General features: G+C 45.4%; 1 protein-coding gene across 1 annotated transcript in view; it reads right to left on the bottom strand.

The window, feature by feature from the left end:
- ZC3H3 (zinc finger CCCH-type containing 3) overlaps positions 1-17,102 on the bottom strand; it is a 358,737-nt gene that overhangs the window by 77,760 nt on the left and 263,875 nt on the right. The window contains exon 9 of the mRNA XM_065398821.1: positions 10,410-10,541. Coding sequence (XP_065254893.1) covers positions 10,410-10,541 — 132 coding nt within the window. The remainder of the gene's footprint in view (positions 1-10,409; positions 10,542-17,102) is intronic.

Below are 17,102 nucleotides of genomic sequence, written 5' to 3'. Positions count from 1 at the left end.
TCCCCATGTGTCTCCTGCCCTCTCTCATCTGGGTCTCATCTCAGTGCCCAGGTTGAGCATGGCTGAACTGACATGCAACAACCCACAAAACCATGCAGGGAAGGGCTTTTGGCTTCTTTTGTTAAAATAATCTCTGGAAACTCTAAAGAAAGCCCGGGACCAGGCTGTATCTAGCAGAAAGCATCTCTGCCTGCAGAGCGATGGACTCTTCCCCACTGAGACAGAAGCAGTTTCACAGTGAAGTTCAGACTGAATGACATATGGACTATAGCTTGAAAATCTCTAAGGAATGACACGCTATGGATTGGACATGCCCTGCGAGGTCTTTTCCAGCCCTGTGCATGTAAAGGGGTCATGGAACAATTGTTTCCTGCTCCCCTGTCATTCTTCTCTGAAGCATTGGGTAGAAGCAACTGTCAGAGAGACAAGATATGACTGGATGGATCAACCCTGGTGCGATGTAGCAATTCCTATGTTCCTGAGAGCCAGCAAAAGCCAGCACATTCCTGATGATGGGAGAGAATGTGAACCATGGCAGAGAGTTTACCATGGAACGTTATCACATCATAAAAAGTTCCAGTCCAGATGTGGATTCGCATGGTGCTAATTGCCAGGAGCAGCTCACTGGGAATCCTCAAATCCTGGAGTAAGGGAGTCGGTGAGTGTTACATTCTTTTTCTCGTATGCAGACTTTGGGGCTCGATGTCCAGGTTCCGTAAGCAGAGGACAGCCTCTGTATCAAGGGAGGCTAGGTGTTGTAAGCTGCTCTCCAGATGTCGAGTTGGGCACTTTTCCACCATGTGAGTTATTGCCTGCAAAGCTGGACCATAGTAGCAGCATGGAGAGGAAACTGGGCCAATCCAGTGCATAGTTGTGGCAACTTCGGATGAGCCAGAGCCTCTTGAGCCTGGTCAAAGGTGGACAATCAAGTGGACAAGGAGGCAGTGCAGTGATGGACTCCTGAATGTACTTAGTGTGTTAGACTCTTTCCCCCAGCGATGCTTCCAATCTATACAAAGGTTGTTTTCAGCCCCTTGGAGCTGCTGATCATACATGCATGGGAAAGGGCCAGAAGCGCACTTGTCCAGGACTACGTGAGCTGCTGTAGCAAAAGGGTGGAGAGCGCAGCCGTGATGTCCCACCCCTGTCTGCATGAGTGGGATTCCTCCCTTGGATATGAGCAGACCTACGAACTGGCGCTGCATGTTTCCTGTCCAAGAATGCGGCATTGGTCAACAGGAAATGTGACAGTTTGGTTCCATCTGTCACAGCTCTCCAGGCAGATGTAACAGTAATGGCATCTCCTCAAAGGTCTGGTGGAGTTCTGTGAGCTAGCACATACAAACTGGAGGTTGGTGTAGAATTCAAGGAGCCACTAATAATACAGGTTGCCAAATTCAGCTGTGTCGACAAACGGAGTGTGGCAACTGAGCCCCAAACCACAGAGCAGCCACAGCTGGAGCAAACAGCAGGGCCAATACAGATTTGTGAAAGACCGAAGGGTCTGCTCGCTGGGCGGTTCCTGCTAGTTTTCGTATCGAGGCAGTACGGAAAGAGATCTTCATTTTCAAGTATTCCAGGGGAGGCTGATATGTCAGGCTACAGTTGAGGTTTACTCCCAAGTATATGACAACTGTTTGGAACGGCAGTAACTGTCCTTGTACATGTACCAAGAGGGGACGACTGGCAAGAGCGTTACATGAGGACTGGAGTTATGCCATCGTGAATGGGCTGGGAGATGTGTGTGCGTGATCTGCACAACAGTGAATGGTGGAGATTTGCAGAGGTGAGTGGGCAGGAAGGATCCACAAGACAATCTCTCCACTAAGCTGCTGTGCAGACTATGACCTTTCTGCACTTTATCAGCAAACTGTCGGTGACAGATGAGAGGCAGAGATGGAAGGGAAGACCACACAGTACAGGCCTCGTATTTCATTTATTTTTCACACGTGGCGGGGGCAGCCCAGGGAAGGAAATGAGTACTGACCCTGGTATAGTGGCAGTTTAAAGTAGGATTGCAGAAACCTACTAGAGACCCGCTGGAACTGGTACAAGACCCCCAGCAGGAGCCAGCAATCTGCATACCCTTGCCCACCCCACTAAAGTTTACCCAGGCAGCAAATTAGCTTTTTAAGGGATTGGGGGTGGGAAGGGAGTCAAACTTTGAGAAAGGGGGGTCACATTACAGACTTATTCTGGCAGGGGTGGAAACAGAGAAAGGAAGAGCCGGTGTTTCCATGGTCTAGCCACACAACTGTACTTAGCACCAAGCTTGGTAGCGTACTCAAAGATAGTTCAGGAAGGGTGCTTACAGAGTGAACGAACATGCATCTGAAGGGATGGAAGCAATCAGATGCCATATTGCCAACCTTAACCATTCAAAAATCATAAGACGGACCCACAAAATCATGAGATTGACTTATGAGATTTTTTTTTTTAAATAATCTGGGTTCTTTGTATTTGCCTTCTAGTTTTTGAGCCTGTAGGGTTCATGTTTTCAAACTTTTCTGTACAATTACGAAGGCTAGAAACTTACATTTTTTTTAAAAAGGGAACCTGAGAGTCTCACATATTCACAGGACTCCAGGAGCTGGGGCTTTAAGTAAAACACAACATATTGCAATATTTGCAATAAAATCATGAGAGCTGGCAACACGTTTTACAAATTCATTTCTGCTCTTATGAAGCCAGCAAACACATCAGTATTCACACAGTGAACTGTGCACTTAGGTACTTACCCATGTCACATACACAGATCAGTTTTAGCTATAACTGCCTTCAGCCACCAGAATGAGAGGGTTCGTCTTAATATTATATGGACCTGTGCTCAGGTGCCAACATTTCTAAGGGTAGAAGAAGTGCTTTACAAAACTTTATATGACTAGACATTTTTTCATGACTTCAAAAATCCAATTCATACTATTTGTATTTTTAAATTTCAACATTCCCTTGCCTCATGCTAGTATATGGGATCCAGGAAGAAAGATGGACTGGAAACAGGAAGTGAAAGTTATCAATCTAGCTTCATTCCCCAAGCCTAGTAAAGGGTAAGAAAAGTGAACAGGAGGGTGTGGTGCTTAATGATTAGAGCAGAGAACTTGGAATTAAGATTCACGAGTTTTAGTCCCAGCCCTGACAGACTCACCATTTGCCCAAAGGTTACCTGGGCGAATAAAGACTCCCCTTCAGGCTGACCCATGGAAAGCCATGTTGAGTCCATCGTTCCTGGAAGCTGCTCTTTGTATGCATCTCAGTTTTAATGTCTAGCCTTTTCTATTTGGTTTTGCAACTGCGCACAACTCAGAAGCAACCTCAGAAGCTTCCATGATGTTCTGTTAACATCATGACCCCCGTTAGGTCCCGATCCTTCAACCTGATTTACGCCCATGTAGAGTCCCACTGAAGTCAATTGGGCTTAGCATGGGTGTTGGGGGCTGTCTATGAAGATTTGATTTAACACCTCAAACATGCATGTGCAATATTTTTTTATTCCAGTCACCAGACCCTTTCTCCAGAGTCCATTCTGCAATACACTGACAGACTTGCATTCTGCTTTGAATGGCATTTCACTCTCTCAGGACTCAGCAAAAACTTCACTGTAGTCCATTATTTTCAGGCACCCAGCACTCTGGCATCTGGCTTCTTGCTTTGGTGTTTAATTTAATTGTTCCCAATAGAGAGAAATAGCACTCAACCTCCAACCCCCTGCTCCACAGAAACCTGTCATGGGAAAACCCTCCTGAAGCTATGACCCATAGTCAAACAAGTAGCTGACCGAAAAGATATGCCTTTTGCCATGCTGAGAAGGCCGGTAAATACAGACTCTGATCTCCAGTCCTCCAGAGCACACCTCTAAGAATCACTCAGCTAATGCCAGCTATCATAATGGGGTATGGAGAGAGAGGCAGTCTAGTTTCTAAGGTAGGACAGCGTGTAATATGGAGAGGGTCTCAATAATATCACAAAGCGTAGAGTTAAGATACATACAGCATCGTGTTTAAAGCTGATTGTACTATCAGATAGAAGAGCTCCTATCACCATAGGTACTGGAACTAGGGGTTCTGAGGAGGTGGCAGCACCCCCGACTTGGTTTCCATCATATACAGGTGTCACAGTTTGGTTCAATGACTCTCAGCACCCCCACTATGCATATTGTTCCAGCACCATGAAATCAGAAGAGAAAAGTATGTACAATTATACTTTCACTGACTGTTTAGCCACCATGATATTTGTTTCTGTGCTCCCCTTTAGTAAGTTACACGAAGGCCCTAGCATGAGTCTTTCCACCACCACGACTTAATGTCTTTGCTTTGTTAACTCAAGGATAGAGCAATTGGCTAGGACCCCTGAGATCCAGGTTCTAGACTCACTACTAATTCCATCCTGTATATTATTAATGGTGTGTATAATGCTGCCTTATTAAGGACTTGTGTGTACATTTGTATAAGAATTGTTCCATCTTTAACAGATCAGATGACTTCTAATCTCTACGATTTACACGACTACAAATGGGAAAACATGTTGGCAATTTGGGAAAGAAAGATTAGGGCTCCCTCATCCCATCTCATTTCTTAGCAGTTACTGTTTAAGTCACAGGGCACAGATACTGTAAAACAACTGGCATAATTTTCATTAAAAGCTCATACGTGTATGCGCCGTGTGCAGCCCAAAGCTATAACCTGGGAGATGAGCAAAGGTTGAGCTTATCATCCTGAGTGTTCTGGAAGAAATTCTGAAAAGTACTTACGACGAGACACTGGAAACAGCGTGCAATAAATTATAAATAATAATGGATATTTTTATGGGCATCTAATAAAAATCAGAAGTGGAACTTCTTCAGTGAAACACTGTGAGGTACACATGAGTGCAGGGAAGAGCAGGAGAAGCAGCTTAGAACCTCGGTACCCAAACAGCTAATTTTCTAATCACTGAACATCCTTTTTTACCTTTATTTTTACATGATGCTACATCGACTCCAACCCCACTTCCTTGCCTTGTCCTTTTACAGGTAAAATTGCAGACGGTTGGGCTATGCTGCAGCTCGGACACAGAACGAGAAGCGATTTACTCTCGGCCTAAATTATTCAAAAGAAAAGGGACTGCGCATCTTTAACAAGCCATCATTTTATGAAGCAAGGTTAACATTTTTACTTGATTCAGTAGAATATTATAAACTCTCTCGGGTCCATTTGAGGACTTTCTTCTTGGAGCAAAAGAAACAGACTCAGCACTTTTTATATTATTTAGAGAATAAAATTAACCCTCAATGGCCCAAGCTGGTATTACTCCTCCCCAGTTAAATATGGCACGCTCAGCAATTTCCCCCCCATATATAATTACAGGCTGCTATCCATCATCTGTAGGAGAATGCTTTTCTGACACTCCAAAAGTGACGCTGTAAGCACTTTTACTAATAGAATAAATATTCTAAATATCTCTTTTATATTTTCATTTAAATTGGAATATTTTAAAATAATTGTACACATAGTGCCTGGATGGCTAGTACTGCGTTTAGAGGGAGATTGCAAGATTACTTTATTTCACCTGGGAGGGAACGTTTACTCTTCACCCAGTCCCCTCCCTGTACTGCTACAAAATGTAATTAGGCCAAAAGGTTAATTTATTAGCATTTTTCTCCTCTGCTGCTGCTATTCCACTCACCTTATAGCTCTTCCTTTTCGCTTTCTTCCTCCCTTTTGATCGTTCTGCTTTGCAGTTCTCTCTCCTATGGAATCTGTATATTTCATGCTGCTTTAGCAAATCCATCCGGCACAATCCTATGTCACAGCTGAACCGCCACATGGTCTGTGACAGTGCATGTGCCTGCTCCATTAATGGGGAAACAGTGGCTCCCTCCCCTCACTGCAGAATCTGAGGACCTGTTGCTCCAACTCTGCCTCTCTACTCCCCACAACAAAATGTATCTCTACCCACCCTCAAGAGAAAAGCCCACAGCCACAGTTATGGGGTTATGCCCTGGGAGTAAATCTACTGGAGCCTTCGTCCCTGTGGGGCTGGACTCCACTGCTGCAGAAACAATCCCAGAGCAGAGCAGCAAATTTCTGGATTGTAGCCTTATTTGCAAGAATTGTAACCTCAACCAAAGGCAGGAAAAATGAATCAGGCCTCCTCAGGCTCCATTTCAGAGCAGCACATGCTCAGATATACAATGGTTAAGTCCCCAATGGATGGTAGCCTAAAATGTAAGGGGGGAAAACTTCTAAGACCAACAAGTGTGCAAAACTGTGCCTAGGCAAACACTTATTCATGTGTATCTATGAAATGCAATAAAATAAGGTCATCCTACTGGGATGGCGCCCTGAGGTTTGGCAGACCCAATATCAACAAATTATTACTTCATTAGTAGTTTGTTTTTCAGCCGAAGAGCCAGTGCAAAGCACTGTTTGCAAAGTTCCTGTCAGGTTTAAATATGGTGTCCAGGTTCTCTAACTAGGAGAGGTGGCTTTTCCCTGAACTTCATACCTGACAGCATATACACCTCCTTTTTCATGAACGAAAGCAGCTGTGGCAAGAGAAAAAGCCCTTTTGGAGGCACTTATCTGACATCTTTTCTCTATCAAAGGCTTCCAAATCATGTCCTATTATGGGGAAATTTCATGGACAGGAGTAGACGACTTTTCTTGGCAGCCTAGGTGAACAGAAGCTAACTGAATACGTGTAGGATTCTACAGGACAGAATGACATAATGCAGACAGTGGTGAAATGGCCTGTCAGAAAACCCACCGCAGTAGCCTATGCTAACGGTTCAGATTCATAGTGAAAGTGCATAACGAAGCGGGGGCTGGATGTCTTTCAGAATCTTTGCCGTTTTCAGCCAAAGACATTGTTTATTCTGTTTGAAAATTAACTGCCCAATTCTTTATGAACTATGACTTCCTGCTTCCAAAGCAGGGAGGGCTCTCACATGACAACATCCTTGGAAAGCATGGTCTTGCCTAAAAGGGTTTGAGATGAGAACGAGAGGGCAAGAAATGTCGGTTCATATCCTCGCTCACCACAGCGGTAAGAGATGGGAGATGAAAGGGAAACTTATATTAAAAGGTGAAGCAAAGCCCGCAGAATTAATGTGAGTAGATTGAAGGGAACCTTAAACAAAGAAAGGAGATCTCTAGCAGCTACATCTAGCTCTCGAGTTAGAAAGCCATAAGGGTTCAGTACCGCAGGAGGCACCCTGCAACGTTCTACAAGGCTGGAGGCTTGTGAAAATGTCTCCAATCCCACAAAGCGCGGGTTTGAAAAGCAATATGACTGAATGGATGGGAAAGGAATTACCACCAACCTGCCTTTCCCATCCAACAAATCTGCAACAGCTACAGGCAACATTCTAAATGAGAGGGCTCTCTCTGAAAGACACATTTGTTTTCTGTCTAATGAACGTTGAACCTCAAACAGTGGCAAATCTATGGTCTAGAAATGCAGCTGGAAATTTCACAAGATCAGGCTCTCACCAGAATTTCAAGGACAGAAATACCATGGAAACGACCTCTTCTCTTAGCATGTCATATTTCTACTTCATGCCCCAGCTGAAGCTAGCAAGTGCAAACACAAGCATACCAAATTCTAAACAGAAGATGTTCCCTGAATAATTCTGAACTTCAAAAATAGTTTGGGGCAAGTTCTGGACAAATGATCAGGTCTGGTCTTACTTGAGTCAAAGTGTCCATCCTTGTTTGTCTGCCCCCTCCAGGCCAAAGTGCTAAATACCCAATGGGAAAGCCGTGAGCCATGTTAAAAGTGAAAACACGAATCTCTTGATCACACAGATATGATGTTACCTCAATGTGGCATCAGTTTGAAGTCTATAACCTTTTAACAAATTAATACCTTATAGTTACTGAATGTGTAAGAGAATGTTGGTCTATTTCAGTACTTCCCAAGCCATGGTCCATGGACCACGAGTTATTCAGAGTTCTAGCTGGTCACATGGTACTGGCTCTCCTTATTTTCATTTGCTATATCACTTTAAGACCATTTATAGACATATTCAATACTTCCCTGATATTAAATTTCCCGCAATTGCAGGAGTTGCCTTAGGAATGTTATAGGATCAGAGGGGAGGCAGTCTCCTAAAAATTATGTGATGACGACGGGAAGGGGGCACTGGCCTGTGAGATGTTGGATGGGAGGAGCTGGAGTCCATGAGAGATGCTCTCTATTACAGCATGGATTAGACCACGAAAATGGTTGGGATCCCCTAGACTATAACAGCCATTATCTGGCAGGAGACTTTAGACTTCTAGAGGATTGAGTACTGAGCTCATTGGTTTTATCACAGCTTATTCAGAAAGCTTTGATCACCCTGTTTAAAATTCATACATTCAATTGTGACACTTCCATCACAACCATTTTATTTTCTACAGCTTCCTCGGATTGACTTTTAATGTCTATTTCCATTAATCAAAATGTATCAAAGTTCAGAGTGTTCAGACCTTTAGGTAAGACTGGAGATCACGTGCATTTGTGAATGATCTTATAATTATTACTTTGTTAACAATAATTAGTTAGTTTTACACTGTCACTCTCATACTAGAAACCTGACTCAAATTCCTTTCTATTTTTGCATCTGTAAATAGCTGCTGGTACAATTTTGCAGGTGCAAATTCATTTGCAAATAACATAAGTTAAAAGCATTTGTGTCCGCATCCGTGCCTGCAATTAACACAGTAAATACAGTGTCGCTTCACAAGCACCTGCGAAATTGGACTCGGTTATTTGCTAGCACAAAGTGGAGGCCAAGGTAAGATGCCTTTTAAAAAGTTATTTGTGTAACTGAGCCATGTAATTGCAAGACCCCATTGAAAATCACTGCAGCTTTTAGCCAAAGCAACAGTAGAATGAACAGAACTACATAGTAGTATGTAAAGCCATGTGTCTTGGCACAGTGGGGAAAGGGAAATACTGGCTGCCTTTTTCACTTAGTTCAACCAAGCCACGTAACAGCCGCACAGAAAAGAAAGCTCTATAAAGCTGTGAAGCAGACAAAGTTCCTGGTGACTAGTCTAACCAACAGCACAATTTGGGTGAAGAGGAGCTATGCAGGCACAGAATCTGAAGAACAGAGCTCTCCCGTGCATTCCTGCGAGCACAGGTTTCCCTGTAGACCAGATGGGGCATCTCAGTGACTCACACCGTCTCCAGTCCAGCCCTTTGAGCAGGTTTTGGGAGGTGGAGGGAGGGGCCCACCTTCCATCCCCAAAGCCAGGCATTTCTGCTAAGCTCTGGCTTTACCAAGTGAATCTTCGCAGCCTTGCCAAGGACAGCATGTGGGGAACAAAGGCGATGCAGGCTCTAAGTAACTGAGAAATTAAGCAGACTTTGGACCTCTGGGTAGCATACTCCTTAAGCAGCAGAGAGAGACCGTGGAAGGTCTCAGAGTGGAAAGATGTCAGACTAAGCTCAACTTTTATTTCTATTGCATGCTGCCCAAATCACTCCTTTTTAGACGGAAGTTTCTGAGACTTCTCCATGTCTCTCTCCAGGATGACCATGTTCCTTTATGCTGCTGCTCTTCCTACGCATAGGGTCATCAGTTGAAGTGTCAGGAGCTTGGGGACAGCTTTGCACATCCACTCTAGATATCTATGAAGCCCACTAGGGACCTCACTATGGCAATCTGATTAACATGGGAGGCATCCGGACATGATGGTTATGGCCACCAGGACAAAACTGGCAGACAGATGGCTAGAAATGCAAGTTAAATTTACAAGTCCTATGATGTTTCACAACACTGAGTTTTCAATGAGGAAAGGTGGCCTCAAAGAGACAGGGCTTCAGGTCTCACCTCTGCCACAGACCTCCTGTGTGTGCCCTTGGCAAGTCACATAGAACCTCTATGCCTAGGTTCTCTCTCTGTAACAGGGAAGGAATAAAACCTCCCTTTTCCCACCCCTTGTCTGTGTTATCTACTTAGATTGTCAGCTCTTCAGGGCAGGGACTCTCTCTTACTATACATACAGCACCTTGCACAGTGTGGCACCGATCTCAGCTGGGCCTTTAGGTGCAACGGTAATACTATACAACCGACAACAAACAGCACTAAGTGTTGGAAGTTTTGCAGAACCTCTGAAGAATTCCACCCTGGTGGCTCTGATAGGAGAATACGCTGATGGCACCATACTGCAGCCCTTTTGCTTCTTTTCTGTGTGTGTAAGGAAACAGCCCTTTTGCCCATAAACCTTTGGAAATGCACAGGGCTGCTGTTCATCATGTCCAGGTGTTCCACAGCTTTCAGCTCTACTACTCCCCTCGGTGTCATAACCAGCATGAAAAACAGCTTGTGGGTTACCAATACACCTACCTTCCCTCCTGCAGGGACTCAGCACTGCCTATCAATCACAGCAGTCAGCTGAAACCGAGAAAGACGCACTGAGAGCCAGTCACCTCTTTACCTTTTCGCCCAGGGGGCAGTAGCCTTTGAGGAAATCCTGGCACACTTCAGCTTTCCTGGACACGTAGACGTGGCTGTAGGGGCAGTCGCTGTTGTTGCAGATTCCTTTCAGGAAGTATAAGCACACTGGCATCTGCAAGGGTAGAAGATGATCAAACGGTTACCCCTCCCGCGTAGATTAGGAGCCGTTCCAACACCCAGAACTGAAATAAAACCATGACATGCATACAATTAAGATATGCCTTTTGCCAGCCACTGATCCCGGGGGTATTTTTAGATCTTCTATCGGTCTCTTGCAACAGAGCTCTCTGACATTACATGGTCCCAGTGTATACACGCAGGGGGCACACACACTGCTTTAGCATCCTTCAGGCTAGCTCCGAATGGGGTGGAATTAATGAAATTGCAATCGTGGTGAAAAGTGCCCCTTTACAACACAGTGAAGTGATGGGGGAGTCGCTAATAACTCATAAACATCACTGGCGGGGCCTTACTGGCACAAGCTCCGTGTCAGATTGAACTTCCTTTGCCACCATAAAGCTGCCAAAGCTACTGAGTAACCTTGAATTGGAGAGAAGCAGGTTGCTGCTCTCCAAATGCTTTCAATGTTTTTAAGCAGGTCTCAGTCTCACTGTCCGGGGCTTAAACTTCATTTTCAGGGAACACTGAGTCCGGCATTCCCTGGAGATGGAACTTCAGGAATCTCAGACAGCTTGGTCCTAAAACAGAGGTTCTCAACCCAAGGGTCATGACCCCCAGAGGGTTGAAACAGAGGCGTCTCACCTTGATCTTTCCTGTTGCTAATCAGGAATGAGGGGGTGGGCTAGAAGGGAAAGGGCCCCATCAAGGGGTCCCGGGATGGAGAAGGTTGAGAATCACTCTTCTAACACATTTTAAATTTTTCTTTCACCAGCAACTGTCTCGCTTCAAACCCAGATTTCAGAACCGTTTTCCCTAGGTGTGTGACCTGTGGTGACCTAGGCCACTGGAAGTCTTTGTCTTGGCTAGAAAAGGAAGAGGATACACACTACAGTGTATGTTTCTTTACTTTAAAAGGCGACCATGGAGCAGAATGCCATGGGGAACACTGAAAGGAAAAGGACAGGTCTGATTCTTTCCCCGGGGCGCTCTCGTTCTGCAATGACATACAAGTGTGTCAGACAACCGGTGCCTCAGATCTGCAGGCAGCTCTCGACAGAATGCACATTCCGGAAGCCATTCTTTACAGTCGTTTCGCGATACTACAAGCAAAGTGAAACCGTGAGAAATCAAGGATCCTTATGGTCATGCCTCAAACCACAAACTTTACCTTCACACAGCTGTTATAATTAAAAACAAATTACCAGCCTGCTGTGATATTTCAGATTTTTCAGTCACCGGCTACTGCATTCAACTTCCAAAACTGACTAGCCAGTTACAAATCTGTGCTTTAGCCCGTAAGAGAACGTAGCCCTTTGGATCTGTGCCGATCCCCTATTCGCAGATGGCAATGTGCAGTTTCCGAAGCTGCTGTTATGGTCCATTTGTCCTCCCCTCTCCGTGCTTTGCTCTTCATTCCTGATCCCCCCCGCCCCACAGAGACACACTGCTCACCTAAATTCAAAATTTACTTACTGCACGGCAGCATATCAATCCCTCAGTTCACGGGTATCATCTTATTCCTGCAGGTTCAAATATCCCCAACCCAATATTTACAATTCTGCAATAACTGCAGCTGATGTTCTATGGAAAAGTCCATTTCCCTGAAGGACAGATTAGGGTTTTCACTAAATGGGCTCACTTGAGTGAGACACACAGGGGGGGGGGGGGGGGAAGCAGAAAGGAAAGAAAAGAAAAGGGAAGAGTTTATTTTTAATTGTCTTTTAACTGCAGACATTAACATAAAGGACAAGGCTCTAGGGCTATCTTTTTTGTTGGTGGTGGTGGTGACCGTAAATGATTCCTTTAATGTAGTTTTTGATATAGAACCCAAATTAGCTCTAATAAAAAGGGATAATAAAGCCGGCTCTTATACAAAAATAAACTCCTCCTAGCTGTCAAGCCTGAACCATTATCAAGAGGAAGCCACATTCTCATTTCAATTAACCTTGTTTGCACCCCACTACGTCCACGCAAATAACAATAACATTAATTCAAGGCACTGGTGCGGGGCCTCCATATTAGACAGCTTTGAATATGTACATGCTTTGGAGCTGGCAGCTAATGAACCCGAAACTCAACGTGAATTTCCAAATTGCTCACAACAGAGTTTTGAAGCTCTATTACGGAGAAAAATGCTGATTCTTTTCGAGTTCCTCAAGGGGAAAAGCTGTTGTAACAGCAGCATGCCTCTGCCCAAGTCCTAGCCTCTCGCTAACCTTCATTCGCAAACCCATTCATTCACACTTACTGTTCTCCAGGAAGAGGCAGGGCCTGCTTGTCCACATAGCCCCACCCCACAACACAACAGCAATTTCAGATCCACTCTTGGCCAAGCTGGATTTGTTCTGGATGCCTGCTCCTCAAAGGGGCTGCGGCTGAACCTTCATCCCGCACCTTTACCTGCCCTCCTGTCAATACCTTCCTCGCTTTCTCTGCCATTGATACTCTAACAGCAGCTTTGCTTTTCAGACTGTACGCAGGGTACCAGTGCAAATGAAACTGATCTCCCTCAAGGTCTACTTAATCCTGCCTCAACACCGGGGATGGACTAGGTGCCTCAACTCAGGGGATGGACCTCTGGAGGTCCCTTCCAGCCCTACATTTCTAGGATTCTCCCCTTACCAGGACAGCAAAATACCAAACTCGTCCTAATCTCTGCTTTGAACAGCCCCATGTCGTGCCTGCCATGTGATCTAGGCTAGAGGGAGTATAGCTTATGACCATGGAGAAGAATCTGCTATAACCCAGGGACCAATTGGTGCCAACTGGCAGAGGGCACGGAGGGTTTTACAGGGATATATACATAATAGTTCACCAAAGAGTTGCACGAAAGGTCTCTACTGAGAGCCAGTAGCCCATTATACTCATTACAAAACGTACATACGGATATGATTTCTGAAGTTATGTATCTATCATGAAAATTATGTTCTTAAGATCATGGAGTCAAGGCCCGTCACCAGGAGGTGACATATCTCGGACAGGTTCCTTTCCAGCAGGAGATGCCAGACACTGATCTCCCTGTCCGATCATATGTGTATTATCTGCCTCCCAGTGGAGGCCTATTTGCATACTGAGCCAGGTGCCAGTCAAAAAGTTGTGAAATCTAGAAGAGAAAATCTATAGGAAGAAACAAAACAGTGGGGGAGGGAAGTGCCCTGTTTACAAATGAAGACAAAGGATGGGACTTGTATATCTTGGAACGCAAAGGAACACACTGGGTCCTTCACCTAGGAGGTAACCTGTCCGTGTGTCTGTCTCATAGAAGAAGGATCCATACCAAGCCTGGCTGTAAAAGGCTGCAAGGACTTAGGGTGAGCATTATTCTATAAGACATGAGAGTAGCTAGTTAACTAAGTCTAGGTTATGGAATGTGTGTTATGATTTTACTTCATATGTAACCATTTGTTTCCAATACATCTCCTTGGTATCACTTGAATCTCTGTGCTTTGCTAAATAAACGTATACCTGTTTTCACTATAAACATTGTGATGTTACACTCCATAATCTTCATGGAAAGATTGTTATGATATGAATATGGCATAACTAAGATATGTTTTGTGCAAGACGGGTCATGTGAGATATCATTGGAAAGGTTATGATTTACTGAATGTGATTATCCAGTTTGTATGCATGCATCATTTCTGTATCTAAAGGTAGGAATATTGACTATGTAACAATTACAACTATGTGTGTACTTGGGAAACACCCACCAGACAACAGGCATCAGCCTTGATGGGCCATTAAGGAAGAAACCATAAGACTTTGAAGATACTAATATCTCTCCTTCCTGAGAAGCTGGTACATTGCTTTGACACTACAAGGTCAGGTGGTCATGTCACCTGGTACTAATCACCATCTTGGACTTCTAGGGATTTTCCACTAAAAGCGGGGGAGAGTTGAGTCCAGGCTGAAAAAGGGATCTGGTCTGTGAATACGGTGTCTGAAGATTTAAGCTGCAAGCAGGGTAGCTAACCTTCACGAATTTCTGCATCCTGCTCAAAAGCAACATTTAGGCCTGGTCCACACTAACCCCCCACTTCGGACTAAGGTACGCAAATTCAGCTACGTTAATAACGTAGCTGAATTCGAAGTACCTTAGTCCGAACTTACCGCGGGTCCAGACGCTGCAGGCAGGCTCCCCCATCGATGCTGCGTACTCCTCTTGCTGAGCTGGAGTACCGGCGTCGACGGGAAGCACTTCCGGGATCGATCCCAGAAGATCGATCGCTTACATCCGGACCAGGAAGTAAGTATAGACATACCCTTAGGGTGAGAAATTACTTCTTGAAACCAGTCTCTAAGATCTTAAGCTTAGTATGCATGTTTTGTTTTATTTGCTTAGTAATCTGCTTTGTTCTGTCTGCTATCCCTTATAAGCACTTAAAATCTGCCTTTTGTAGTTAATATCTATCATGAAAGTTATGTTCTTAAGATCAAGGCATCAAGGCCTGGCTTTGTTTATTATAAAACCCAGTTTGTGCAATTTATAACGGGGGGGGGGGGGGTGAGGAGGCAAGAAGTTGTGCATATCTTCCTCCATATTGAGGGAGGGGGCAAATTTATGAGCTTACGTTGTATAGATTTCTCTACAGCGCAGGACAATATTATTTTGGGTACTTTCCAGAGGGGAGCTGCACTTGAGTGCTGGGCGATTTCCTAGCTGAGTCTTCTCATAGAGAGCTGCCTGCAGACTCTGTGTCTGTGTGTGTGTGTGCGCACTGCCAGAGGCCGGAGAGCCTGATTCAGCAAAACAGGGAGAGGGAGCCCAGGCTAGTGGAGCAGGCAGGCTCAGTGAAACCCCAGTACATCAGGTGGCATCCCAGACTGGGGGTCCAACCAGTCACAAACATATCTAAGTGCTGCATGTTAAGCGGAGTGGTGATCTGAGGCGGAACTGGTGAGCTGGGGTGCACTGTTTCTTTCGAAGCAGCGAATCTGTGAACGCTGTGAGTGTCTAGCACACCAGGGGCTGGATGCTCCAGGGAGATGCTCGGAGCGCTCAGGGGTTGGAGTGTGCCAATTGCTAACCGGTAGAGAGAGAGAGAGCAGGGCTGGTGAGGCCTAGAGGGGAGTGCTTGTATTGCACTCCCCTCAAGATGGGCAACAGAGTCACAAAGCAGATGAAGTGATTTGCCCCAGGTCACACAGGAAGTCTGTGCCAGAGCCACAAACTGAACCCAGGTATCCTGAATCCCAGCCCCATGGCCTAACCACTAGCCCATTCTTCCACCGCTGGATAAGGCCCCCAAGGAGATTTCACGTTACCTCAGACCAATACGGAACAACGGCTCACATGTGAAAATGAGCAGGGCTATTCTGGTGGGGCCCTGAGCATCTCGCTCCCACTCAGAAAAACAAAAGGTAAATCAGAGTAAAATAAAGGGAGCGGCTGCAAAATCCCATGCACCGCTCACAGCCATTAGACTGCTTATTATCTGGTAACCAACCAACAATGCACTAAGGTGCTTTCAACAGAACAGCTTCTCCCACATAAAGGCTACAAGCAGAGCAACCGCTCCATTGTCCCGAGAATATCGTGCCCATGTGCACGTTCCACAGCTGCAGTAACTTTTCCACTGACTAGCCCGTCAGCTGCAGCAAAGGACCAACGGGCGCTTCCTTACAACGCGCCGCAGCATCCACCGATCACGCTGACCTAGAGCTGCCCCCGGAGACGTCAGCAGGTAAAGGAATGCGCCGCTCACCTTGCCAAACTGGTGGATTTTCAAGGGTGGAAGCAGCCTGGATTTGTGCGCCTGTTTTCCTGCAAAGCTACGTGAGCTTTACGCACATAGAGCTCTAATGAGCTATAAAATCCATGTGCTCAAACACCAAAGTACTGGGCATGTTAGAAAAACCTACTGTGCCCAGACAATGCCTGGGCATGCTCCCTCTACGTACGCACGCTTCTGCGGAGGAATATTAATGACAGATATTTTGGAGCATTGACAAGCCTGAGTTACAGTAAACCACATTAACTGCCCTCATCCTTGTGCTCTTTTTACATTCACTCGTGCTAAGGGGAACCATCACAGGAGACGTGCTGCTCCCAGGTGAGCTGGTGGGAAAGGTGCATTTGGGAGCATCAGTGGCTGAGAGTGGTGGGTTAGTGATTTCTGGATCACTACCAGTAACAGCCGCAAACTATGTGGCACAACGGGGAGGAGGCGAGGCTTTAACACGTGAAGGTGCAAAATGGACGTAGTGACACTGCGAACAGCTGATTTAAGCAGCACGATCTAAACTGGGTATATTCCAGCCTGTCTGAGGCATTGTACATTTCTGTAAGGGTGCTGGAGGACCACCATCCCCGCAGGAGAGGGCAAGACGGACAGCTGTAAACGCTGGAACTGCTGGCTAAAGCAGGATAGGACTATGAAGCTTACCAAGCAGAGGGTACCAGCAAGTGTTGTGTATGTTCAGAGCACAGATATTTAGGGGTGGACTGATGGGGGTGGGGGCAGCAAGGGGGAAAGAACCTTATTACCCTACAATTTAGGATGATTTACACTGATTTCCTGGCAATTTACTCTAAAAGAATCTGCCCAGTGAT

Source organism: Emys orbicularis, chromosome 2 (assembly GCF_028017835.1).
Source record: "Emys orbicularis isolate rEmyOrb1 chromosome 2, rEmyOrb1.hap1, whole genome shotgun sequence".
NCBI lineage: Eukaryota > Metazoa > Chordata > Testudines > Emydidae > Emys > Emys orbicularis.
The sequence above is the reverse complement of the archived record's forward strand: the minus strand, read 5'-3'. Positions and strand labels throughout refer to the sequence as shown.